Consider the following 27,456-nt stretch of genomic DNA (forward strand, 5'->3'; position numbering starts at 1 on the left):
AGACCGGGAAAAATGTGGAATAACAGATCAAATTAAGGACAATCGGACTTGACAATGTTCCATACCAACCAGCATTGATTTGGAAAAGTGGATTAGCGTCAATTTCGGTTAGTTTAAGTTGGTTTTAGGTCATTTCACTTATGATAAATGTAGCTAAATAAAAGATGCTAATGCTAAGAGTTTTACTGAGAAGTAATATTAGCTACATATATATATATGTGTGTGTGTGTGTGTTTTATTGTAATTTATTGTTGGAACTGAAATAGTTAACTGTGGGCCGTAACTAACGTTACGCCAAAACAACAACATCGAGAAACTCATCTGACAGCCCTCCAGGACGTAACTCAATAAGAAGCAACTTAAGGTATGACTTCATCAAAAAAAAAAAGAAAAAGAAAAAAAAAAGATACAGCATAAATTAACATTAGCTGACAGTAAATGTGAACCACAACACCCAAGTTTCGGTTCCTGGATTCCAGTTGTTTCTTCATAATGCAGCGATCCATTTACTTCTCTTTTCTTTGACAGTCGGAGATACCTGTAAAAAAATATATATATATATCTCTCACTGCTTCTCAGATCTGTTGGCTCAGTCAGTCTCACAACAGCTCTGCATGTTTTGTTAATTAGTTTTACAATTTAGACGCTATTAAATCCTATGATTCAAACTAAATGCTGCTAATCTCCATGTTCAACCGTCACTTTTTGCCACTCGGCGGCCGTAACCATGGAGACTCCTCTGGTGGTGACGTCACGTCCATACCCTCCATCAGGAGAATGTTTACATTTAATAAACTAATCCTTCCAGAAATAATGAAGACAAATAAGTGCCATGTTGCTGCTGTTTAGCCTCAGTTCTCAGTGTTCTGTGAATTTCTTGTAGTAAAAGAGTGGACAAATTAGGTAGTTATCAGATATTTTCATTAAAATAAGAATTGCAGTCTTATATGTAATTTTCACCAATTGCAGATTCACGCCGCGGCCAGATCAGATCAGATTTTGGCTGGTGTTTTTTTTTTTACACAGGATCAGGAACTATGTTGCTTGTCATGTCAGCTTAGCATGGTACCATTCTTTTAGATGGCACTAGAGCCAGAGTAGGAGGAAATGCAGACAATAGATGTTAGATGAAATAGATGTTACACACTTACATACACACACACACACAGACACGCTTGCAGCACGCTCTGCTAAGTCAGTATTTGTCCAGTCACGTCTAATCAACACCACCAGCACAAAAGAAAACCGCAGCAGACGTCACGTTTAATATTTGCAACTGTTTTTTTTGTTTTGTTTTGTTTTTTTTTATTATTATTATTATTTTCAAATTGACCAAGAGTGGGGGGATAGGAGGGATTATTAGAATAATAATAGCAAACATTTCTGCTTTCAAAATATTGATTATTATACCATTTGACCTGGGGGGGTAGATAAAGGAGCACAGTTCAAGAGCAGAATAAGGGATATACATAGATACAGTACAGGTAAAGCATAGCACCATTTTACACAGAATACTGGTGTTCTTAGCTTTGTGTATGTGTACAGTATTATACTAGAATTAGGACTTTTTCAGAACCAAACTGTGTGTGTGGTGGAAAGGTGATCTGTGTGGAAGGTAAAGGGGTGGTGGGGGGGGGGAGGGGTGCTGTCTTGTCAGTGGCGTCCCATATCAAATATCCTACACCTCAGCTTTCAGTAGCTTTTCAAACTCCTACCAGATGTTGTTGAAACACACAGCGGCGGGAACAAAAAAAAAAAAACGAACCGATGCAGTTTGTAAAGATGAAACATTCAGAGGTTACGTTACGACACAAAGTCAGTGAATGAGGTTGAATTTCAGAGGATTCCTGCCACGAGAATAAATCTTTCACACCGCTCCTGTTCCTTCATCACAAAGCCTGTCCAGAGTTTTTCTCCTCTATAATTAACAGTTACAACATCCATTTGTCTCTTTTAAAAAACACCTTTACATTCTTTGGGCTGGGTATCAGTGAAACACGCTACAAACATAATACCACTACCTTTTTGCTCTTTTTTTTTTTTCTTAGAGTGAACACCCTAAACACAAACTAGTCTATGGATGATCTACGTTGGCTATGTGATGGGTGGAAGACCTGGTTCAAATAGACCCTCGCTGTGAAATGCCTCTACTCTTCCTTCCTTTGTGGACAAAGTCGGGAGGATTCAGCCCTGCTTGGATGCACAAATGGTTATTTAATTTACATTTAGCTTATCTCCGAGGGTTAGTATGATGAGTCGTTACTGTTTAGCCGTCAACTGTAAAACAATAACCTTTTTTTTTTTTTTCTCCTTTATAGCCTGACGGGGTGACCAATGCTCTGCATCATTTTCCAGTCACGCCTCTATTTCCATATGAAAATATAATGGGTTACAGTAAAATTTAACATGCACAAAAACTCTCTCGCACACACACACACACACACACACATATAATCGAGCTGAGCCGTCCCGCCCTCGGGACTTGCACAATACTGAGCTCAACCCGACAGGACGTTTCTTGTAAATTACAATTATTTCTTTATACTGCAACGCGAGAACTGATTGGCTATCGCCAGGGGACACCAACGCTGACCCCCCGAGTGATACAAGAAGTAGGATTAAGGAAAGGAGATACTAGGTTCACACACACACACACACACCCACCCACCCACTCACTCACTCACACACACACACACACACGGTCTTTACTACAGTCCGAAAACAACACAACACATTCGCAATGCTCCTTTGCCAACAGTTACACTTCCTTTAAAACCAAGGCTTTTCTGTTTGATATGGCTTATCACCGAGGTACGAGGGCCGAGCCCAGATACATTTCTGGTTTTTCTTGTTGTTTTTTTTTAAAACGGATCTTGGCTCGGCCCTGGTTTTTTTAACTGCCGTTCTAAGAACTGAGAGACGAGTTAACTGAACTGCATGAGGGTTTCTGAGGCCTAGGAAGAGAAAGAAGGACGAAACACCGATGATACAGAAGACCATGAGATTAAGTTAGTAGCGACGCAGGTCGGCCGGTACAGCAAAGCCCGTCTACTCCAAGCTAAGCGGGTTCTCTAGATTTTCCTGCTCTACTGCATCTCAACGACTCCCTTTAGAAAGCTGGATATTTTTTTTTTTTTTTACCCCTCTCTTTGGAGGCTTCCCAATCCACCTTTGTTCTGATAAGGAATCAAGGAAGGCTCCAAAGTTATCTAGGTCAATTTTAATTCAGTCACCACACCCTTTATGACAACTCTTCCTCTGGTCTGTGCAGCATCACTGTCTAATCCTTCCTGGTCTGGTTCCAGACTGAGGCAGAAGCAAAAAAAACTTTCCACATTCCTGAGAATACAAGTACCATCCAGCAACTTCAAACCCTTACTAAGTCGATTATTGTAAGACACGAGGGGCGACGGACAAACAGACGCGCACGCACGCACGCACAGGTTAACAAACGTACTCACTCATGCACACGAAGATTGTATTCTCAAAAACGAACGTTAGCTCACGAGTCACACCACAGATTACAAACAACTAGGTCTCGACAGTGATTTACTGTACACAACCACATTAAGTGCTAAAGTTTCAGGAGGTTGAGGATATACTGTTTTGTTACGTATAGGGCTCTCTGACTGTTAAAAAATAATCCCTACTATATACACACGCATGAACATTATTAGGGGTAATATCTTGTTGGAAAATATATACCTTTGCCTTTGAATAGTCTGCTCAAAATAAAAAAAAAAAAAAAAACAACTATGTTATTGGCACTTGGAATCACTAAACCCGTTATACGTACAGTGATCATCCTGCAAATAATTCAGTTAAACTGTGATCTAGTTTCTTGTCGAACATAATTTGTAAGTTAAAAGAGCCATGTTTGTCTCAGAGACAGTGTTTAAAAACACAACTTACACAAAAAAAAAAACAAAACCCAAGCCCAGTCATTTTTTTTCAGACACACTGACAGAACTTTAAAGCCTCGACCTGGACTTCTTCTTCTTCTTCTTCTTCTTCTTCTTTTTTTCTTGTGAGAAGGGGCGGGGTGGGGAGGTCTAAGACAGCGACGCGTTGCTTCATCTTTGACCCGAAAAAAACACTTGAACAAAGTAAAAATCCATTTTTCAAAAGCGACTAATAAAAGCTTACACAGTTATTCGTTCCATGCAATCATATAAAATACTACATTTCTGTTTTTCTGTTAGGCTATATTGGATATTTACAAGTTTGTTTGTTGTTGTTGTTTTTTTTTATCATACAGGAAATCTGTACATGGTCAGTCCACTTTAACACACCTTCAAAAAAAACAAAACAAAACAAAAAGAGTCCGTCGTTACCGTGGCGATAAGGTGTTTTCGGATTTATTTTTTTTTTTTTCCAGGTCTCCTTGGAGATCGGAGCACTGATGAGGGAAAAGGGGAATTTAAATCCATCCAGTTGCCATGGCGACAGTCTTTGGTGAGTTCCTCATGGTCTCACAGACTTTCCTCTTTCCTATAAATCATTTGTGTCCGACGGAGGAAGGGAGGGCAGCGATTTTGAGGAAAAGGAAGTTTGTGACAGCCGCACACAACCAAAACAAATGTTTGCAGCAATTCCTTAAAAAAAAAAAAAAAAAAATGAAATATATTCCCCAGGCGGCGTTTCTCACATTTTCGCTCCAGACCTCACTGCGGTTGGCTACTGACGCTGTCAGTCCTGTGCGACGTCTGGGTTTTCTGCTGTTTCTGGGGCTGTGGTTTCAGCTGCTGCTGGTGCCTCTGGTGGTGAGATTGTTGCTGTTGCCTTTGTTGCTGCTGCTGCTGCTGCTGTTGTTGTTGTTGTTGCTGTTGTTGTTGCTGCTGTTGTTGTTGCTGTTGTTGTTGCTGTTGTTGCTGGGGTTGCTGTTGATGTGTGGCCTGGGTGAATGTGCCCTGCTGTTGGAGTGGGAAAGCTGCCTGCAGAATCAGCTGGGTAGACTGGTTACTATGAAGAAGACGAGGGCCCTGGTAACAAAAAAAAAACAAAAACAATTCAAGATCATTAGAAAATAAAGACATTCTATCAATAAATCAGAATAAAACACAATAATAATAATAATGATAATTATAATATGCTAAATGCAGATGTTACCTGTACCTGTAGGAACTGCTGTTGTTGCTGCTGCCCCTGCTGGCTGTTCTGTGCCACTACAGTCGTCTGGTTTTGACCGTCAGCCTGACCTTGGGTTGGTTGGGCCGGTTGTAGAGTCAGGGTCTGCGTCTGCCCCCCCTGCTTAGGTGACACAGTGTGTGTGCAAACAAACAAACAAAATTAAGAAATACAATCAGATAAAGGAACAAAAACACTTTCATACTATATTTGCAATGCAAAAAACATGTTTTTTTTGACAAATAGGCTACAAGTGTCTGTCTGTTTTAGTCGTCTTTAGATTTCAATGATTTTATAAAGTTTAAGTGATGTCTTAATTTAAAGAGATTTATCTGAAATATCTTAATTAATGTTAACCACTTAAGGACCTATGAATATTGCTGTATTAATTAGATGCAGAATTAACGGCTCACTGTATCATTTTCATTTATATTCCAGATTTACATTTACCATAAAATGTGTGTTATTTGAAATGCTCAGGCAAAAGTTACATGGTAATTTTTATATAGTCTATATTCAAAATAGCCCAGATCGGACATTTAGTTTTCCACATTGCTGTGTGTTTACCTGCTGGCCGGCGAAGGGGTTGTACGCGGTGACCACCTGCCCCGCCATGAACATGGAGGTGGGCACCATGACTGCACCGCAGGCGTGCATGGGAGCCGTCACTAGCTTGGTCACCAGCTGCTGCCCTGCTGGAAATCTGGTGAAAAATAGAAAAACAGACAAGAACGGGGGAGCTACATTAGTGTCCGTGTCTCAAATCTACTTATGAAACAGGCAGGTCATGAAAAAAAGTGTTCCTAGTATTTCACTTGTACAGGTTTGATTGGTGTCTTCTTACCGAATCTGTCGGTCCTGCGTGAAGGTGGCCACGGTTGTGCCCTGTTGCGTGTTGTTCTGTGGCAGGCTGGTGCTGATCTGCAGCACGTTGGGCTGTCCTGGCTGGGAAATCATCATCGTGTTGTATAAGGGAGCGGATACAGAGCCCTGGACCTGGGGCTGAGCCTGGGGAGGTTGCTGGGGCTGACGTTGAGGCTACAGAGGGTCGATGAGGGGAGGGTATGAGGTTATTTCTTTCTCAAATAAAACACTCAGCAGAATATGTCAACATTTGAACATAGCTTAAAACTGAGAAATGGCTGAAACTGAAACTCCAGCACCTTTAACACCGATGACTCACACCCATGGGGGGTTTTACGAGTATTGTGACCGTGACATCAGACTCACTATGTGAATCCTCACATGATCAAAGCGTCAAAAACAAAGCCCTTTGGCTCTTCCTGTCATCTCAATGAGATGTAAACATCTCAGCTTCACAGTGTAGAGTATATGCACGTGACATCACAGTAAGCAAAAGTCTCTACGGTTACGGCCGCTCAGATTAGCAGCATTAGTTTGAATCATAGACTTTAACAGTGTCTAAATTGTAAAATTAACGAAAAAAAAAAAGGAGAGCTGCAGTGTGATTCCACTTTTCCAAATCCATACTAGTTCGTATGGATCACTGTCGAGTGCAATCGTCCTTAACTTGATCTGATAATCCACATTTTCCCTGGTCTCGCTGTGTTTACTGCTTCATTTCACCGTGTTTTTGCCCCTCAGCGGGAGCGGCCCCCGGGGGGCAGTGACGTCAATGCATATCCTCCATCACACTGAGTCTGTGTCACTTGTGAAATCCTCCATGTAAATGTGACCCGACAATGACCAAGTTTCACACAAGATTTGTGTAGGCAAATCACCTTGAATGTAGAGTATTGTACTTATTGTTGAACCCTTTAGCAAACTGTGGCCGATTTCCCTGAGATTAAAGAGCAAACTGCAGCAATGAAATCCAACTTAAAAAGACAATTACATCCGATTCGAACTTTCCCATTCAACCAACTCTCATCACAGCCCGTTCGTGTGCCTTTTCTCTGTGTCGCACCTGTGTGAGGGTATTGGTCTGCTGCTGTAGGCTCTGCTGAGGGGGCGGAGCCTGCTGCTGGATGGTGAGCTGCTGAGTTCCTGAATGGACGGGGTTAATCGTCGCCTGCTGGACCTGATTGGTCAAAGTATTCGTTTGCTGAACTGACCCCACTTGAGGGAGCTGCACGTTCATCGTTCCACCCTGCTGCTGCAGCAACATCTAGACGGGCAGGACACGTCACATGTCAGACACAGTGGTCTACATTTACACAGCAAGAATTTACATTTCTACATTCGTTTGCCCAAAACTCAATATGTTTTCATAGAGGGACATTCAGGCAGTGGTGGTCTATTGTTGCCATTTTCTCTGAATATAACAAAAAAAATAATAAATCATACATAATGTATGATTGAAGTCCTGATCTAGGTCAGGTCAGGTACAATATAGCAGGAGATGACAAAGCAAACTGGACATTTAACAAAAAAAAAGGGCATTCAAATAAAAAGATTCTTCTAAATTAAACACCTATTTGTCAGAGAGGTCTACGCTACACATTATGGAATATACCTGCATGTTTGTGTCTACCTGTATGCCCTGTCCCTGGACCCTCTGGAGCTGGTCTTGGATGTGTCTGAGCTCATCCTGCTGCCGTTGGATGTTGGCCTGGATCATCCTGGTCCTCTGTTCTAGCTGCTCCTTTAGGTGCTGCATGGCATTAACCTGCGCTGTGAACTCCATCACGGGCTGTCGGTAAAAAAGAGAAAAATGAATGAAATGTGTACTTACACAAAAATACAAATGAGTTAGAATATTAACCTGCAATTACTGAACAAATCATTTCAGCTCCGCTACAAGTGACCACTGTGCTCACCTGTACATTTGTCTGGAGTTGCTGTGTTGGTTGTTGTTGTTGCTGCTGCTGTTGCTGCTGCTGCTGTTGTTGTTGTTGTTGTTGTTGTTGTTGCTGCTGTTGCTGTTGCTGCTGTTGACTGATCATGCTTGGATTTACACTCTGTCCTGTTGTTTGGGAGCTCATGGACTGCAAATAACCACAAAAACATAAAAGCTTTTAGCGTCCGATGTCCGTTTTATGACATGTATCCTTTTAAGTTTGAGTGGTCGATCGCGTCTCACCTGGCTGCTGATGGATGAGCGACGCTGTGAGGACATCTCCATGGTGGAGGCCAGCGACTGCCGGGGAGGCGTGGCCGTGTCCATGTGTAGCTTGGATGCTGTTGCTGCAGAAAAACAAAATAAAACAGTCATGAGCAACAGTCTAATTCAGACACGGCTGACTTTATCATAGCGTCACGCTGCAAGGCTTAGTCGTCATCGTTTGTCCTTACAAGTGCAAGTGTTGTCAGAGACATGTGAGGAGGACTTGCGGGAACTCCGTGAGGAGGTGGAGGGCGTTCGGCTGTGGTCGAATCGCTCCAGAGCCTCCTTCAGGCTGGACGTATTGAGCTGCGACTCTGAACCAGAATCTTGGCTCTAAAGAGTAAAAAGAAACGAATTAAAAACATCCGAGTATGAAGCAAGTATAAAAGCTTTCTTAGCAGTAAATACTAATAACTATTACATGCACATACAAAAAGGCAACTTGTGAATAACCACTAGCCTTAATTTATGCTGTTCTGATATTGATTGATTATACAGTTGAAACCAGAAGTTGTAAAAAAGACACAAAACTTTTTTCCACACTGTCTGAAGTGAAAACAGACTAAACTTCTCCTGTTTTAGGTCAGTTAGGATTAACAAAATTATTTGTATTTGCTAAATGTCACAATAATGAGAGAGAATTTCCTTCATTATTATTTTCTTTGAAGTCAGAAATTTCTGTACACAAAGATTACTATGTCTTTAAACAATGAGGGACCGCCCACATGATGATGTCATCGATTTGGAAGCTTCTGATAGGTTAACTGACAACATTTGAGCAAATTAGATGTATTATGTGGATGTGGATGTATTTTTAGGCCACGTTCATCCGTTCAAACAATTATACGCAAGTATAGACACCATGGGAATGTCCAGCCATCATGGGTTCTGTGTCCCAGAGTTGGTTTGGTCTGCGTCAGCGGCAGTTTGCAAATGCACACAGGGACAAAGACTTTAATTTCTGGAGACATGTCCTGTGGTTTGATGAAACTAAACTGGAACTGTTTACTGTTACATTTGGAGGAAAAAGGGGGGAAGCTTGTAAGACTGAGAACACCATCCCAACTGTGAAGTACGGAGGTGGTAGCATCATGTTGTGGGGCTGTTTTGCCACAGGAGGGACTGGTGCACTTCATAAAACAGACGCCGTCACGAGGAAAGAACATTATGTGGAAATACTGAAGCGACACCTCAAGACATCAGCCAGAAAGTTAAAGCCTGGGCACAAAGGGGTCCTTCAAATGGACAATGATACTAAACATACGGCCCAAGAAGTTACACAGCGGCTTAAGGACAACAAAATCAAAGTTTCACAAAGCCCCGATCTCAATCCCACAGAAAATTTGTGTGCAGATATGAAAAGGGTGTGTGCAAGCGAGGCTGAGTTACCCCATTTCTGTCAGGAGGCATGGACCAGAATTCCTGCAGGAAACCCAAAACATTTAACCCAAGTCACATAGTTTAAAGTCAATGCTACCAAATACTCAGGATATGTATGTTAACTTTTGATTTCAAATAAAGTAATAATAAAAAAAAAAAATCTTATGAAATATTCTCTCTCTCTCATTATTGTGGCATTTAGCAGAATAACGTTGGTATTATGTGTGGTTCTAACTGACCTAAAACAGGAGAAGTTTAGTCTGTAAAACGTTTTATGTGTCTTTTTACACTGTGTATGTAAACTTCTGGTTTCAACTGTATGTTGTTCTCTTCCTAACGTTATTGATGACCCGTGCCCAAAAGAAAAGCCCCATTCACTGAGATAACATCGATGAGACTGAGTCAGTCTGTCACATTTGTAATGAAAGAGAAAAGTTAATGCGCAGTAGGAACTCACTGAGAAAAGTTAATGTATAACACGGAGAAAAGGGCTTTTGACTTCCCACTGAATGAGATCATTTGTCATTAATTACTTTGACATATGGCTGAACATATATTTTATGTGCTAAATAAATTCCTAATTTTAATAAATTCATCCCACAACATTTTTTATTATGTAGTCCCTTTCGTCCATCTACCAAACGTTATAAACAACGTGTTACCATTTCTAGGAAGTTATCTCTCACCTTATCTGCGCTGACATCTGGATTGGCCTCCTCGATGCCCAGCTCTCGACGCTGTTCTGCCCTCACCTCTGCATAGCTGCATTTTTTTTAAATAAACAAACAGGTTTAGGGATATCAGCGAAGAATTAAGGAAATGATGCACATTAGAGCAATAGAAGGAATGTTTGGGGGATGGAGGGAGGGGCAGCATTCAGCAGACTGTACCTGACTACTGTGTGTGTGCAGACAATAAACTCAGGTCGAGAGTTCCACTGATGATAGGTGATGTAGTAGTGGGTCTGCAGCCAGATCCACTGTTGACCTTTAGTCAGGAAGCGGTAGTAGCATGACTTCCCTTTACCGTACTGCATCACTGAGCAGGAGGCGGGGGAAAAGCGAAGACGTTACAATCTGAGAAAGACTCCAGCGAAAAGAATCTGGACTGAATGTGAGAAAATGTGGGGCCCCTTACGTTGTTCATGACATTTGGCTAGCGTCTCCAGGTCGTCTACGTGGTAGTAGTCGTACCCCGATGTTCCCAGAACCTCGAAAGGCAGGTAGCCTATGATTGGCGGTGCTCTGAAAAGAGGAAAAGACATTGTCACGTTCAGTTGGACTGAAGACAGCTACACTTGCACTGAATCAGTGCGTAATACACGCTGGTCTGGAGGCGAAAACATTTAGCAGGTTGTGCTTGTTCAACATGTAACATGCTTCTATTGGATCCATTACTTGAAGATTTCGCATGTATGACTATAGAGAATCAGTATCTATAAAACCAAGACAGTTTAAACCGCTCTGTACGTTTATATGCACGTGAAAAAAAAAACTAATTATTGCTTTAATCTGGTTTTAACTGGGGAACTTAAGTGCATGTAAACATGTTATTCAGACTAAAATCAGAGTTTTCCTTATCCGATTAAGATGGTCCAGATAATGCAATTGGAGTCAATTTTCTCCGGCATGTATACGCCTTAATCAGACTTTAACTAGACAGCATGTGTGTGTGCATGGTCCACAAACTGCTGCACTGGCATATGACCCCACAACAAAAACATCCAAACGCAGGTCACATAAGAAGAAGGTAAACAGAGAGAGCGATAGCGCCATCTTATATGCACCACAAGTAGCGCACACATTATGTACGAGATTAAAAAAAGCTATTATCCATCTGGCTGTTGTTTAAAATGCTGGTCTGCCACATGAACGACTCGTTTATTATATGACGTAATAGGTCGACTGAAAAGGGGGCTGTATTAACCCGCTGACAACCCACATATCGCCACCTAGTGTGGAGGAGGACATGCTGCATGTTAACCTGAACAATGACCGCGTTCAGAAAGTCGAATTTAGAGCATAGCTTGATTAAGCTGTGCATGCAAATGTAGTGTGTGTGTATTACACCCTGGTCTTGAGGTGAAAACTTTTCGCAGGGTGTGTGCTTGCTCAGCATGCAACATGCTTATATTGGATCCATTCTTTGCAGATTTCGCAAGGCGATTTAAATCATGTCAGGTTGTTACGGTGCAGGCCGCTCTGCATGATTTTACCATATGTTCACGAAAGACTTGATGAGTTTCATGTGAACGACTCCACAAGAAAAGCAAAACAAATCGTCGAAATAGTTATCAGCAATGAATAATAAGAGCAAGAGAAGTTCAAACCCGGCTCTTCTGTCACATCACCATTAGTTAGCCAATCATAACATTAAATGGGAGTGGATGTTATTGGTTTCAGAAAGATCCAGCAATGGTCAGACAGAGCCTCCCTAATCCGTCACCAGAAAAACATGTTTAGAGAATCAGGCGCCTGAAAAGCAGATCCGACAAAACATAATGGCCGCTTAAAGGAGCAATATAAAATCAAATGTGTGTGTCGGTGTGTTTACCTATGGTCTAAGAAAAGGAATTTCCATTCTAGACTGTGCCTTGAGGTGAATTCTTCATTGGGCTCCTCCACTGTACACATTTCCTATTAACATAAAAAGCAAAATCAAGATTTAGAGTAGATCGTAGTATATTGTGTTTTGTCTTATTGCACAGGTGAGTGCATGTTTTTATCATTACCTTGATAAACTGAGGTTTGGCCAGTCGCACAGTGGCTACGAAGCACACTTGGTCATCGAAGGCAGGTTGTAGCGATCGCTGTAACACCCCTGCCAGACCATTCCTCGTCACGTTGGGAACTGAAAAAACAGAGAGCAGAGTTGTTTACACGGGTAAGTTGAAGAATATATTGCATGGCTCTGAAAGTAGGGCATGAAATTACCATTTCCATAGTTAGTACATTATTGACGGCATTTAGCAAATACAGCATTTGCATCCTCGACTTTATAACCCAAACACAAGGTCCTATAAATAGTTGTTTATCAAAGCATAAAAGTCAATGACACTTTGTGTTGGTCAACCTATAAATGAAAGGAAACTGGACTCTACAAGTCACTGTTTCAACTGTTTAGAAAGATATATATATTTTTTTTTTAGATATTCAATGGCTGAAAATCATAGAGACATAATGTAAACATGCATGCTTGTCCCCAAAATTGCACAAATAAATAATAATGATAAATATGTGATGTGTGCGGCACATGTTAAAGTTTATTTCGTTTATATTGTTTACATTTATATTTATACACCTTATAAGCAAAGAGCATTTGCACCAAAGCGCTTCACATTCAACATGTCGTATAAAACATGCGAAATATAGATCAACATGGATGTATCACAAACTGAAAAGCTATTAGTGACCAGAAAAATAAATGAACACAAGATCAAATGCTACTGAAGGCTAAGGAATAGAGATGGGTCTAGAGCTGCTTCTTAAAAGTCTCAACAGAGTCAGAGCTCTTGATAACTTCTGGCTGCTTTCAAATGTCACAACATACCGTTATTGAGGGACTTGAAGTTGCCAATGAATTTAACGTATTCATAAACGGGGGGTTCTTTGGGGTCGATGGCCCCTCGCAGTATGTGACAGCAGAACTCCATGTGATTCTTAGCTGGAGACAAAAGCAAATGAAAAAAAAAATACAGTTATTGCAGGATCCAGAGAAAACTTCAAAATGCTAAATGGGAAAAATTCAATGAAGGGAAAATTTAAATGTGCAACTTTACATTTAGCTTAACTATCTTTATAAATAGGTCCGTGTTTGGTTTATTTTTTTTTGTTGTTAACGCCTAAGTACAGAAGCCCTTCAGTATTACTTCATCGTTTGAAAAATGCAGGAAACATGGTGTAAAAATGACTGGGTGTTACTCACTCTTCAAGTAGTCAGAGTTAAGGCTCTCTGTGTCTGTGGGGTGTGTGGACAGAGCCTTGTACACATCTGTGTGTTCCCCAACTGGCAGGAAGTTCAACAGGTTCTGGTCCACCAGGTCCGCCTGCCAAAAAAAAAAAAAAAAAACAACAAAAACACACAAAAACACACATCAGAAGAAAGAGCCAAACCCTTTTCAGTATAAACGGGTCATCCCGACATGTTTAATCAGGGCCACACACACAAAATAAATCTGGTTAAAACTTGTTCTACAATTCAGTGCATGACTAATACTGTAAACAGGGAGAGGGAATCATTGTTACTCACCGGCAGGTGCTCTAGTAATGAGGTGACGCTCTCAGAGACGTAGAGGATGTTTCCATCAGTCATTATTGCTATAAAGAATCCATCAAGAGCCTGTGGAGTAAAGGAAACAAAGCAGATTAAAATGTTGTTTGACAGCAGAGAATAAGTTAAAAAAAAAAAAAGTCTATCATGAGTTTGACTTAGATCACAGATAGAAAAACCTTTTATTTGTCCCTTAATGGGGCAACAGAATACATGGGGCAGAAAAGTAACAAGAACAAAGAGTGGGCTGTGTAAAAGATAAATAATAAGATAACAAACAATATAGAAGCAATGGCATCTATACACAAATATTGAATTGCCACATGTTTGTTGAGCCAGTGTCAATATAAGAAACCGACTACAGCGTTATTATAACAGTGGACTAACGTGAGCAGAGTGTAAAAACGCAGGAGAGGTTTCTGACCTCCAGCATGAGCTGGGTGAATTCCTCATTGCTAAGAAATGGAGGCTTCCAGTCCTGCCTGATCTCACTCGACTCCGACTGGGCAGAGATTTCTGATGAAAGAGAGAGAGAGAATATCATTAGAACTTTAACGCAGCAAAATAAAAGGCCTTTCGAAGAAACCTGGTCAGGTTAACAACACCTAAAATAAAAGGGACCTGGGATATACAACTGGTTACAGAGTACAAGGCCCAGCGTGAAAACAAGACAGTTAAACACAAGTGTAGATAACAGAGTGCAGGGGCGGTTTGACAGCGATAATAAAAGGTGTGATGACTTGGAATACATGCAGCGGCAATTAAGAGAGTGTGATATGTAAAATAATTGCATAAAAATCAATCATTAATCAAAATTAATTAAAAGAGAACTTTACAATTGGTCTTTCGTGAAAACATGTTTATCAAGCTCCAGCGACGGTAAATAAAACGCGATAACAGCGCGCAGCGAAATGAAAGACAAACCTAAATATAGAGCGAGAAACATCCATTCATTCAGGTGCTCACTGTCAACACAGGAAATAATAGTGAGGATGGAAGAAAGCCCAAACCTTTGTGTTTACACAAGAAGTCAATGCTTTTCTGCAGGATGGTGGACTTGTCCATCTTCCTGGTGTTGCCGGGCAACATTGTGCCGAGTTCCTTGATGAGGACATTGAACTGGTCTCTCCGTTTCTTCTCCGACTTGTTACGGGACACGCTAGAAATCCAAAAAAATAAAATAAAATGCATGAATAGTTATTAATATTCGTCACATAGTTTTTGTCAAGAATCAATCAGCAGATGTTATCTGACATGATCCCATACATGTTAAAAGTTAAGACGACTGTTGATGTCATATGTTAACACTTCTCCAATACAGTACAAGAGCTAAAAATGTACTCATACTCATCTTTAATTAATGCGTTGTTAAAGTTTTAAGGAACATAAAAGCCTAAACCTTTGGATTAGCGTAGTTCATCGGTCTTACCGTTTTGCTTTGTCCTTCTCATCTTCTTCCATCAACCCATCAAAGATGCTACAATCATCCCTGAAGGAGGAGCAACAAAGCTGTTAACACACCTTCAGAGTTCACTTCCACCTTACTTTACGCCTTCCTGCGTGCGCACGTTTACTGGGCAGCCTAAAAGTGGATACGCATTGTTAATATTAGCTAATGACGGATCCTGGCTAATGAGAGGATTCCTACGGTGCAGCAGCAGGTTTATTTTTGGGTCACAGAGAAAACAAGTGAGTCAGGGAGAGTGGGTGAAGGAATGTGTTTTGCTTGCCAAGGAGGTAAAACGCTTTTGTCTAGCAGGGTGTGGTCTTGCCTATGTTTTAATTAATGCGAGTCAAAGGGCATCGAATTCGAACTACAAATATTAAATTCTCGAATGTGACTCGTCTTTTATCCCCTGAAGAGGAACAGAAATATTATTGAGACATAGATATTGGAATCTGTTGCACTGAAAAATCTGGCTTAATGGTTTTACCAACATGGACGCTTTTCACATATAGACAAGTATGCGTGACACCTTAATGCATTGTCTATTTTTGTGTTGCGTGTGTGTGTGTGTGTGTATGTGGCAGCATACCCTATACTTGATGTCATGGTGGCTGCTGATCAGGGCTGTGGCTGCAGTGATTTGTTCTTTAAGCGTGAGGTAGGCATTTGGAAGACCACCTGGAGAGACAAACAACAGGTAACGTATTAGCTTAACTAATATTAAGTGTATGAACTGACTAAAAACATGCAAGTGGTCCATCACCAAATATACTGAGGTAAGAGACCGATAACAGTGTCAATAGTCTGTCAATTAAGATGTAGATGGTTCCAACTTCCGACCCTTAATTAGTAGCTTTTATTTTAACACGTGTGCTAATGTACAAACAAATAATCTTGGCAAATCAGACATTACAACTGTAAAACTGATATGGATAATTCTCGGTGATACATGCAACAAAACCAAGTATTTATGTATGCTTTCGTGAACGCGTTTGTGCTGCTGTATCTTAATCCAACACTAATTAAAGGATTTGTGATCAGGAAAACAGCAAAAACTATGTTGCAACCTATCACAGGAAAGATACACACTTGAAAAACAACTACAAAGACCAGGCTGCACAAGCAAAGCGGAAAACAAGACGCATTTTAAAGTATATTTAAGCGTATGAAGGAAATACTGCGTGTAGTCACTTCTCACCCCACTGCAGCGCACGTGCACGGTCAGTAGACGTCTTTTCTCAGGGGTCGCACAAAGGGTGTTGGGGTCAAGGCCGACTCTGAGGTCAAAAGTGGTGTTGAGGTCATTGGGGTCACACAAGGGCACCAGACCACGGAAAAGACATGGTGGCCAATAAAACCTGCGGGAGGAAAGAGTGGAAAACTGTGGTCATGGGGACGCACCAGCCTGAACACTAGGTCTGGTCATGTTTACTTCACATCAACAACCCCATCCAGCTAATTTATCGCCTTGTGATACATATATGTATATGTGGTGTGCATCATATCATTAAGTACACTGCTAACAACAAATAGCAATAAATCGTAGCTTCATGGAGGCTATGGTATTCAATATTTGTTTAAAAAAATGAATAACAGAGAGCTATTGATTCAACTGTGTTTTCATTTTGGAGGCTGTCGCTTATTGTGCTATTGAACTGTATTGTTTTGTACCGACATGTGTTTCTATTATTATTTTGCCAACCCCATTTTAGTCGGTGGACTAAATAACACTGACAAATCGCGTTGAGTTAAATCCAGTTTAACAGCTCCACAGACTACAACCTCCAAAACGATCAAAACAGCTGAATAACAACTTTTCAGACACTATTTCAACATAAACCGAACACTATTGCAGTCATGCAGGACGGTTTTATTAGAATGAATGTGTTTCCACGAGTGCCCCTACTTCTTTGACTAGTGAGTGAATATAATTCGTAATTTCACAGTGTGTGAACTTGACAAATCGTGGCCCTTACGGCAAAAATAATGACAGCTGGCTAAAATGAATACCACCTATTTTCCTACAAATATGTTAATACCAAAGAAATTACTTAATAATAAATGGAATTTACTGTGTGAATGAAGGCCTTGGAACTGAACAGGTGACATATATTAATGCAACAAGGTTAACTGTGTCAGGTTTACAATATTAGCACTTCTGAAATGTTTACTTACTCTCTGGAATGATTCTTGAAGGTAAAACTAGCCGTTATAGATCCTAGCCTTCCAGGCACTGAGGAATCGTCATGTGTAAGCCACACCTCACCTGCAATACAAAAAAACCCAGACGCACGCACAAGCTTACCATGGGGACTGCATTCACGGTTTACCATGCATGCAAATTCTAGAGGCCAGCGAGGACTTAAAATATGCTGGCTGCCACAAGTACAAAAAGGAAAATGAAGGAAACTATTACTGTTATGCGTTTCCTTAAGGGTGTAAAATGTAAATATGGTCATTCACCTGTCCTCAGAGACAAACAGTGAAATATTCAAACAGATGCCAGCGTCAATTATGCATTTAGTCAAATAAAACTTACCAAATATAATACTACCAAAACAAAACACACATATTTTTTTGTTTTCTCGTATGCTCAATGATCTAAACGTGCAAAATTCACATTGAAATGAGCCACAGGCAAATGTTGGCGTATGCGCCTCGGAAATCATGCGTTTAAATTACATTTTAGCACCGCGTCAGACCAAAACAAACACGAGGACATGAGGAGCAGGCCTCAAACAAGTGGTGCCATCAGTCGGTCAACGGACCACCGACCGAATCTCAACGAAAGGCAAGAGCACTGAGCTCCGAGATGTCACTGAACGCAGCCAAAGGTCAAAGTAGTAGCCACAACAAAAACCTATGGGTTAACTCTCGAGTCTTGCATTACATATCCATACATTATTGAACCATCTTAAAGAGTCCATACTGCCCCGGGGGCTCTAATTTGGGATGCTGACCTATAGGAGCGCATTCCTGATGGGCAATAAGTGGTTGAGCCTCATTTGACAGAGCTTCTCCATTGGGCGATGAAGGAATACATACGCCGCTGCCAATGAACACACACACACTCATGTACTCACAATATGGCGGAATGGCTGTAAAGATAACATATACTATACGTTTTTTAGTGCCACAGGTGTTACTTATACAACCGAAATGAAGCAGTCCGTGCGGCTAAGCTAGCAGGCTAACTAAGCTGGCTACCGAAAACTGGCCATTTGATTTAACCCAGAGATTTAATGCTCTTACTGGCCCCCCGTTTCCTCCTCTCTACTCTCACAAACATTGAATGACACACTTATGGGGCAGCAGGCAGCGCCTTTCGTGTACGCTAAAAAAAAAAAAAAAATAAAGTAAAAACCAGTCTTTCACGGCGAGAGCTGTCTGACGCCGAGTCCCGGAGCTGTCACGCAAACAACTGACATCGAAAGAGGGAAAAATAAATCTGTAAAGAGAGAGAGAAGATAAAAAAAAATAATAATAACGAAATCCCTCAAACACCGCGAGAAAAGCGAGCATCAGAGTCTCCGCGAGCGAGCGAGCGAGGAGAGGGAGACGGCAAAACGTCTCCGCGAGAAGCCGATAAAAAAAAAAAGGGCACGAACCTCGGCGGTGTAGAAAATGTCCAAAAGCAACGATGGTGGAAACATTTTTCGCGGCAGATGTATGTACACACTCACTCACTCACACACATACACACACACACACATACACACAAGGGAAGATGCGCGCACGCGCGCGCCCACTCACACACATAGACACACAGTGGCTGCTCTGAATGTGGGTCACTGGGCCTTGCTCTCCCTCAAGCGTGCGGAAACAGTCCCGAAGCCTGCGCTGCACTCCGGCGCTTCCGCACGCTAAAATAAAAAAAAAATAAATAATACCGAAAAAAAAAATTAAAAAAATTAAACACCGCTTACAAACCGCGGCGGCTGCGCTTACATATCACGAGAGGTTCCGATCGTCGCCGGCTTCGCGTGCGCGTTTTGTGGGGGGGGAAAAAAAAACAAAAAACAAAACATAAAATAATCCACTTACCTTAGCGAATAATCGGTGGTAGTCGGCGTGTTTTTGCCTGCTTGAGCGTTGCATCGAGGTGGTGGTGGAGGTGGTGGCGGCGGTGGTGAGGTGGGAGGGAGGGGGTGGGGGGGCAGGAGGACTCCGTGTTGGGAGAAAAACAGGAGGCCGAGTTCATATCGCGACGTACAGTCATGCGCAATAGCGACGGTAGTGGCGCTCCACTTCTCCCAGTACAGTAGGAAACAGAGGGAATCGCTGAGTGATCGTCAAATTACGTGGGGGACTTTTTTTTTTTTTTTTTTAAATGTGTGGCTTTTCCGGTAGTCAGGGGTTTAATTTTTAAAGTTTATAATAAAAAATAATAATAAAAATAAAGGATGAGCTGTTTCATGAAGGAGAGCGCTTTGCAGAGTAGTAGCAGCCATAAATAATCAGAATCGGAAGAGACTTTATTGCCCAGTGTGTTTGTACATATAAGGAATCTGCCTCGGTGTTTGTGATGCGCACAATATGAATAAATAAAATAAAAATAAAAATGAATAGAAGAGAATAAAGAAAGAAAAATAATCCAGTTTATTCGTATTTTATACAAGACTGTTTTATGAATACTGCAGCTTTAACTTCTTATGACACTAAAAAAAAAAAAAAAAAGATTAATCTGCATTATTAACATGATGACATCATGCTGACTGTAAATGCAGTTGAGGTTGCAGTGAATGGACCGAGGATGTGACACTGGATGGTGGCCAGGAGGGTGCAGAGCAGGGTAGGGATGGCCCTGCCTGATGGCGAGAGGGGGTGGGAGGGTTTCCCCCCTTTTTTTTATCGACGTCCAATCACAAGCTCCACAACCTGTGACGTTGCGCGTTTACTGTGTCGAGGTTCCCCAGATTTCTTAACAAAGCTCATTTTGACATTAGAAACTTAATTTCCTTGTTGATTTATAAATGAGCTCACGGTTTCTCCAAAACAATCTGGGTGTCTTTTTTTAATGACTACTTTTCTGACACACACTGAGAATATTACAAACATACCTTGGTAAGTGATGTTTACAACCAGTTTCGAGGTAAATACAGAATTATTACGCAAGGAAACGCTGCAAAAAACACAGTTAATACATACACCGATCAGCCAGAACATTATGACCCCTGACAAGAGAAGACGTTCTGCCGGGAAACTTTTGGATCTGGTTTTGTTGATGTTACTTAGACATGTACCACCCACCTAGATCAGACCAGACACCCCCCACCCCATAGCAATGACACTATTTGATGACTGCAGCCATCTTCGGCAAGATGCAGCCTGACATAGACACAGACACACACAAAAACAGTTTAAGAACAACTCAAAAAATCATGCGAAAACAGCATAAAGTATTGACCTGATCTCCAAATTCCCTAGATCTCAAACTGATCCAAGTATTTGTGGGGCACAGAGGCCCCTCCCCTCACCCCACAGGACCCAGATCCCCCCCCCCCCCCCCTAACATGACACATCTTGTGATAATTCAGTGTTTTACTGAGAAATGTTTGGACCTGGCATTGGCCCCCCCCCCCCCCCCCCCCCCACAATATGAATAAATAAAATAAAAATAAAAATGAATAGAAGAGAATAAAGAAAGAAAAATAATCCAGTTTATTCGTATTTTATACAAGACTGTTTTATGAATACTGCAGCTTTAACTTCTTATGACACTAAAAAAAAAAAAAAAAAAAAAAAAAAAAGATTAATCTGCATTATTAACATGATGACATCATGCTGACTGTAAATGCAGTTGAGGTTGCAGTGAATGGACCGAGGATGTGACACTGGATGGTGGCCAGGAGGGTGCAGAGCAGGGTAGGGATGGCCCTGCCTGATGGCGAGAGGGGGTGGGAGGGTTTCCCCCCTTTTTTTTATCGACGTCCAATCACAAGCTCCACAACCTGTGACGTTGCGCGTTTACTGTGTCGAGGTTCCCCAGATTTCTTAACAAAGCTCATTTTGACATTAGAAACTTAATTTCCTTGTTGATTTATAAATGAGCTCACGGTTTCTCCAAAACAATCTGGTGTCTTTTTTTAATGACTACTTTTCTGACACACACTGAGAATATTACAAACATACCTTGGTAAGTGATGTTTACAACCAGTTTCGAGGTAAATACAGAATTATTACGCAAGGAAACGCTGCAAAAAAAAACAGTTAATACATACACCGATCAGCCAGAACATTATGACCCCTGACAAGAGAAGACGTTCTGCCGGGAAAACTTTTGGATCTGGTTTTGTGGATGTTACTCAGACATGTACCACCCACCTAGATCAGACCAGACACCCCCATCCCATAGCAATGACACTATTTGATGACTGCAGCCATCTTCGGCAAGATGCAGCCTGACATAGACACAGACACACACAAAAACAGTTTAAGAACAACTCAAAAAATCATGCGAAAACAGCACAAAGTATTGACCTGACCTCCAAAATTCCCTAGATCTCAAACTGATCCAAGTATTTGGGGCACAGAGGCCCCTCCCCTCACCCCACAGGACCCAGATCCCCCCCCCCCCCCCCTAACATGACACATCTTGTGATAATTCAGTGTTTTACTGAGAAATGTTTGGACCTGGCATTGGTGTGGATGTTACTTGGACATGTAGCACCCACCTAGACCAGACCAGACACCCCATAGTAATGACACTCCTTGATGGCAGCAGCCTGATACAGAAACACACACAAAAACGGTTTAGGAACAACTCAAAAAAGAAGAGCACAAGGTGTTTACCTGGCCTCCACATTCACTAGATCCCAAACAATCTGGAGGCCCCGCCCCTCAACCCTCACTAACAACATCCTGTTGCCAGACACCACAGGACACCCTCAGGAGGCCCATGTCCATTCTCTGTTGAGTCACAACTGTTTTTCGAGGGACAGGGGATAGGGGCAGATAGTCATAATGTCATGGCTGATCGGTGCATAGTGTTTGCATTTATAGCCACGCACACTTTAAATAATGGACCACTGCTTTATCAAGACAGACTATCGATTATTTCAGAACAGATGAGGTGTCTCATCTTGGCCGAGTAAAAAGTTTACACGGCTGCCAATACAGAAAAGTGAAAAACATCTACATAAAAATCGATTGAAAGGACAGCGTTCATAAACACCAATTAGATGTGCCGCCTCAAATTCAGATTTTAAAACAACAAAAGTAGCTTAATAGCTCCCGGTAACTGCATGTTTACTCGTAGGCTGTTACAGTCGTGTTACATTAGCGGGAGGGCACGGCACTTTAAATCATGGAATATATCAAACAAGAGCCCTGAAACGTTGCGAACTATAAAACATTGCTTGCTTTAGACACTGTTTACTAGCCTGGCGCCACGTCACGAAAATGCCTGCTGTAAATTAGGCTGCATTTCCTCTTATGACTCACTGCTAAATACATATCCTGTCATAAATAGTGGCACACAGCTCACCTCCGTGATAAACTTATCATCGCTCTGACTTATATTACCCTGAATCAACATGCGGGAATAAGTTATCACACTTTAATCCCGAAATAAAGTTCCACGCTGTTGTTTTTGCAACGAGCAGCCTTTCAATCGATGCAGTGTTTGACCGAGCCCAAAGAAGAACGTGTTTTAAATTTAACCGGCAGCCCCTTGGAGGCACTTTTAATGTTCTCGTGTTTTCGTGCAAGGCGCACTTTCTATTCTTGGGCTGGTGCATTAAACATCTGACGCTCGCTCGTAGTTCATCGTTGCTCTGTAACAGCGGCAGCCTCATTAGTTCGCCCCTCCTGTTTGGACTCATTATCTCAGCGCTGCGCTTCCTATCTGCCTCGCGCTCCTGACGTCACTCCCCTTCCTCCGTGTGAACTCCGTTTGCACCCTTCGCTCTCCTTCCCTGCCGTCACTCTCGGTTCTCTTTTTGGATCGTGGTTTCTCGAGGGTTCTTCTGACTTTATTTCACACGTGTCGGTTCATGCTTTTTAATCACGCAGCCCCGCGCCCTGCCTTGTAACAACAGCAACTCTTGTATTATTTTAATGGTTTCCCCGTTGCTGCTCACCTGCGTTTCCGTCAAACTGCAAAGGGTGACAACAATAGACACAAATAAATACATTTCGTCCATCGTACTTTGTTAGACGCAGGTGTGGGGGGTCTGTGGAATAGGTTAGAGGAGCAAATTTGGGTTGAATCAATTCCACATCCACTGCCTAAGCGAGCAACCTTAACACCCCCCCAATCAAACTGCTCCCCCGTGGCCACCACATGTGTGCTCACCCCTGTGTGAATGAATGGATGGGTTAACCGCACAGTATGGGTGAGATTAACAAAAGACAACAACTAATTATGTTTGCATTTAACAAAAAACAAGAAGTCGCTGCCGCACTTGTTCTTGTGGATTCCAGCATCATGGCAAAAAAAAACAACAACAATAAAACAGCCCACATCTATGTGTTTTTGCAAATAAAAGACGTTAAATGTGTAGAACAAACAATGATGATGAGATGATAAGTAAGTACAACAAAGCTCATGTGTTATTCATAAGATTCAACACTTGCACGTCTCCTATCCTTCCTCCTTCCTGCCCATCCGCTCATCTTTCCATCTCCGAGACAGAAAGCCTTTCAAGTGAACACCCACAAAAACCATCAACAACAACAACTATAAAGCACTTAGCAGTGGAACGACCCGTCTTTGTTTTCACAAATGTGACAAATCCAATGGAGCCACACTCTTTCCTGCCGGCAAATCGAATCAGCGCTCCGCTCCGGTTCTTTCGTTCTCGGGCGGTTCTACTTTTGGAACAAGTCGTCCCGCACGAGCCTCTCCCCCAGGTTTGAACTTAAGATTCAAACTCAAATGCTTGACATTAGGGTCTTCGTTTCTGTCGGCGGACACAGTAAATGATCTCACGGAGCGATCCCCAAAATAAGCTTACCCCCCTCCTCCCCTCCCAACTCCTCATATAAGTGCTTCATCCCACTCGTACCTATTCTCAGATATTGCATTTCTACAGGGTAATGGAAACCATGCAGAGTGCTGTGGGACATCCTTTTCCCACACAACAACCGTTTAATCACAGACAAACGTCGGGCTCCGTGCCACATTATGTATCAATGGCTATATGTGGGTGAGTGCAACAGAGACAGAAAGACCACGAAAAGAAACAAAGAGTCTGCGCGTGTGCGTGTGTGTGTGTGCACTGAACATTAGACCACAACCGACCTCAAAAAGCATATCCGTGTTTTGCGTCAGAGACACTTCTAGCTTTAAAAAAAAAAAAAAAAAAGAATACAAAGAGAAGAGTGAAATCCATATTTGCAGGAAACATTTGTGACATCATAATGGGCCTTAATTGCACCAATAAAAACGTGAAATGATGAAGAGGCCTCTCTTTAATTGCCCACTCTCTACTTATTCCCAATTGGCATGAAAGTAGTGCTTCAATCACAGATTAACATGGATCATTAAATCTGAGTGTGGGTGTGGGTGCGTGGACTCGTTTAACACTCGTGCAAACCAATCCATGACCACATGCATCCACGCGGTCCGGCCGGAGCAAGCGTCTCCACCTGCCCTCCCCACCGCTGCTGTAGATATCAGGGGTTCTCTCATGTCACGATTTTTCCACGTCTCATTCTTGGCTTCACTCGTCCGCTCCGACTCTCCAGTTTCCTGATCTCGCGAAGCCCTCTCCGTGGAGTTCTTCTCCTCCTCTCCGGCCGAGATGTCGTCCCTCCTGAGGGAAGAGATGCAGAGGGTTTTGTTCCGACCTGCGAAACAGAGGCTGGTGGAGTTCATCGAGATCGAGGAGCCTACGGAGGGAAGACATTTTCTCTGCGTCTCGGGTAAACGCCTCTTTTGTTGACTTACAACCGGGGGGCCAGCTCGCGCCGCTCCACCCACGGGGGTAAAATCTTGAATCTCGATTGCCCGCACGGCACCTGGTAATCACGCCTGAAAATGTGTTTCCTCTGCAGTTGGGAAAAACAAAGTGGTGCAGCTGTCAATAGTGCAGTGTCAGATGTCTCAGGTGGCCCTCAAGTCTGGATCCAAGAAATCCCAAACCAAGCGCTCCAGCATACAGGAGTGCTACGTGAGGACGGAGATCTGGGGCCTGCAGGACCTCACTCTTGTTGATGGACGAGACCCCGACGCGGTAATTCATCAAACTTTATTTCTAACGCTTCTAATGACCACGTTTCCCGTAAACGCAGACGTTATGTGTCGATAAGAGTGGAATTCACAGTCGTCTGTTTGCTCCTTTTACGGACAGAATCTCAAATCTTAAATCTCGAATGAAAGCAAGTTTTTAATTTTATTTTTTTGCTAAACAGTAATTCATTCATTTTTCATGTTCCTATTGATATTCCAGTTTAGTCAATGACTAAATCAAACACATAACCCTGTAAATTCTTTTATAATATAAAAATACAGTGTATTAAATGTATCTAATTAATATCGATATAAAAATGTAATGATCAGTTTTTGGGATGTGAATGTTTAAAGCCATCTTTTTGTGTTCAGAGAGTTTTAAATTAAGCATTTGCCGTCTGATTTTAATGCATCGTACGTGTATTTTTTGCTTAAAGACTAACAAGAGATGAGCTGCTTTTGGGAAAAAAAATAAAAAATGGTGGGAAAGGGGTTAAAATCGATGCCAGTACACTGCAAAATGATTTCCTTTCTGTTTATTCCCCCACAGGACGACCCCTGCTTCCTGCTACACTTTGACAACGTGCGCACGGTGACGGCTGTCAGCTGCTCGGCCAAATACTCCATAGTGCGGGCCCTGGTGGCCCTCTGCGACCAGCACTGCCAGAGGGCACTGCCGCTGAGGAACTTTGACTGTGCTTACATCAAGCCCACCACCTTCTACTCCAACAGGGGGGACTGTGTTGTCATCTCACAGATATGCTTCTACGCCTTGAATTTGGTTTGTCTGTCCATGTGTCCCGTGCCCCTGGATGCGTAATACAGTGACCCAGTGATGGCTCTGCGTGTGTCAATTAAGGTGTGTGTCTGTACGCATTACTCTGTGTCAATTAGGACACGTGTAGCAAATGTAAGCGTGAGGCTCGATGACACATTTTGAGGAAGATCTACCCGCAGTTAAATATCCTTTTTTTCATTAATCCCTGTGTAAACTTTATAATCTACCCGTTGTTAATGCTGTAATCCACTTTCGTCATTTTCAAATGACTCATAACTTAAAGCCTCCTGTTAGTGTGATAAGCGGAAAATTTATTCCTCTCTTTCCATGTAACCTTTTAAATATAAGCTACAAATAATGTGTTATTGGCTTGGTAACTACGCTGTACTGTAATGTGTAATGTCAGCTGCATTATTCCTCATGCCCCTATTTCCATTTTCAATCAGCCAATAAACTTAGTGGAACAGCAACACCATTTCCTGTATGTTTCGCTGAAGCAACTCGCAGGGGGTTAAAAAAAATATATAATTCAGGAAGGTAAATTTTGCATGCTTAAATAATTAATTGACTTATTGGACCCTATTTTAGACGATATATTCATGATTTGTCACCTAGTGATAATATAAATCACAGATTTTTATTTCACTCACTCACCAGAAAGCTCCGAAGCAACAACTTAAATATATGGATCTCCATGTTGTAACTAAAGTCACATGAAAGGTCATTCTTCTCAATAAATGACAGAAACTCAAAGTTGTATTTTTATTATTTATAGAAATTATTAATTTATATATGTATAAATTATTTATAAAAATATATATTTACATAAAGTATACTAAGACTAGTATACAAGTAGAACAATAATAATAAGATTAAACATAAAAGAGGAAACAAGCCAGGGGTAAATTGTGTCAAACATTTATAATAAGATAGTTACATATATTAATTGTCATCATTTATGTGATGATTTTAAAGGACAACAAGTTGTAGTTTTTCCTTTCCTTCCACTTGTAGTTCTCTTTTGCACCCACAGGTGGTGCCAACCATAATGCCAACAAGGATATTTAGTAGTCTTAAAAAGTGCCTGATGAAATCAAAAATGAATTCCGTACATATAAAAGTATGTAATAAACCATGTTTTATATTTAATCATCAAATGAGCGATATTTACGTATGTGAAATACTTTAAATGTGCGCCTGTATCGTGTTTAGAT

General features: G+C 41.6%; 2 protein-coding genes and 1 long non-coding RNA gene across 10 annotated transcripts; 2 read left to right on the top strand and 1 right to left on the bottom strand.

The window, feature by feature from the left end:
• Window positions 1–176: 176 nt before the first annotated feature.
• Window positions 177–2,655, top strand: LOC125003670. Its single transcript, XR_007112260.1, has 2 exons — window positions 177–364; window positions 2,049–2,655. It is a non-coding gene; the product is annotated as an uncharacterized LOC125003670 (long non-coding RNA).
• Window positions 1,280–19,929, bottom strand: clockb (clock circadian regulator b). Of its 8 annotated transcripts, none has more exons than XM_047577720.1 (24): window positions 19,335–19,929; window positions 17,466–17,556; window positions 16,489–16,648; window positions 15,880–15,968; window positions 15,273–15,332; window positions 14,854–15,002; window positions 14,268–14,359; window positions 13,823–13,912; window positions 13,499–13,619; window positions 13,124–13,237; window positions 12,306–12,424; window positions 12,128–12,210; window positions 10,712–10,818; window positions 10,465–10,612; window positions 10,261–10,336; window positions 8,383–8,527; window positions 8,171–8,274; window positions 7,908–8,075; window positions 7,604–7,780; window positions 7,055–7,255; window positions 5,972–6,165; window positions 5,695–5,830; window positions 5,110–5,247; window positions 1,280–4,982 (listed from the first exon to the last, which is right to left on the bottom strand). In XM_047577720.1, the coding sequence occupies exons 4-24, from the start codon at window positions 15,894–15,896 to the stop codon at window positions 4,665–4,667; spliced, it is 2,757 nt and encodes a 918-aa protein (XP_047433676.1). In that variant the 5' UTR covers window positions 15,897–15,968; window positions 16,489–16,648; window positions 17,466–17,556; window positions 19,335–19,929; the 3' UTR covers window positions 1,280–4,664. The 8 variants fall into 8 exon arrangements, with proteins under 8 accessions (XP_047433676.1, XP_047433674.1, XP_047433679.1 ...); XM_047577718.1 differs by having other exon boundaries at window positions 5,110–5,250; XM_047577723.1 differs by having other exon boundaries at window positions 5,110–5,250; window positions 7,622–7,780; window positions 19,335–19,928.
• On the top strand, window positions 17,578–26,975 carry exoc1l (exocyst complex component 1 like). The gene is made up of 4 exons (XM_047577727.1): window positions 17,578–18,957; window positions 24,981–25,157; window positions 25,290–25,468; window positions 26,015–26,975. The coding sequence occupies exons 2-4, from the start codon at window positions 25,037–25,039 to the stop codon at window positions 26,282–26,284; spliced, it is 570 nt and encodes a 189-aa protein (XP_047433683.1). The 5' UTR covers window positions 17,578–18,957; window positions 24,981–25,036; the 3' UTR covers window positions 26,285–26,975.
• The last annotated feature ends 481 nt before the right edge of the window (window positions 26,976–27,456 follow it).

This window comes from Mugil cephalus, chromosome 2 (assembly GCF_022458985.1).
Source record: "Mugil cephalus isolate CIBA_MC_2020 chromosome 2, CIBA_Mcephalus_1.1, whole genome shotgun sequence".
In the NCBI taxonomy this organism is placed as follows: Eukaryota; Metazoa; Chordata; class Actinopteri; order Mugiliformes; family Mugilidae; genus Mugil; species Mugil cephalus.

Excerpts from the sequence above, each read along its gene's own strand:
- clockb (XM_047577718.1), bottom strand. Across the intron at positions 10,819-12,127 it reads TTCCTTTTCTTAGACCATAG|AGCACCGCCAATCATAGGCT; the intron begins GTAAACACACCG and ends TCCTCTTTTCAG. Across the intron at positions 10,613-10,711 it reads AGCCAAATGTCATGAACAAC|TGATGCAGTACGGTAAAGGG; the intron begins GTAAGGGGCCCC and ends CCTCCTGCTCAG.
- exoc1l (XM_047577727.1), top strand. The coding sequence starts at position 25,037 with ATGTCGTCCCTCCTGAGGGAAGAGATGCAGAGGGTTTTGTTCCGACCT. Across the intron at positions 25,158-25,289 it reads ACATTTTCTCTGCGTCTCGG|TTGGGAAAAACAAAGTGGTG; the intron begins GTAAACGCCTCT and ends TTTCCTCTGCAG. Across the intron at positions 25,469-26,014 it reads ATGGACGAGACCCCGACGCG|GACGACCCCTGCTTCCTGCT; the intron begins GTAATTCATCAA and ends ATTCCCCCACAG.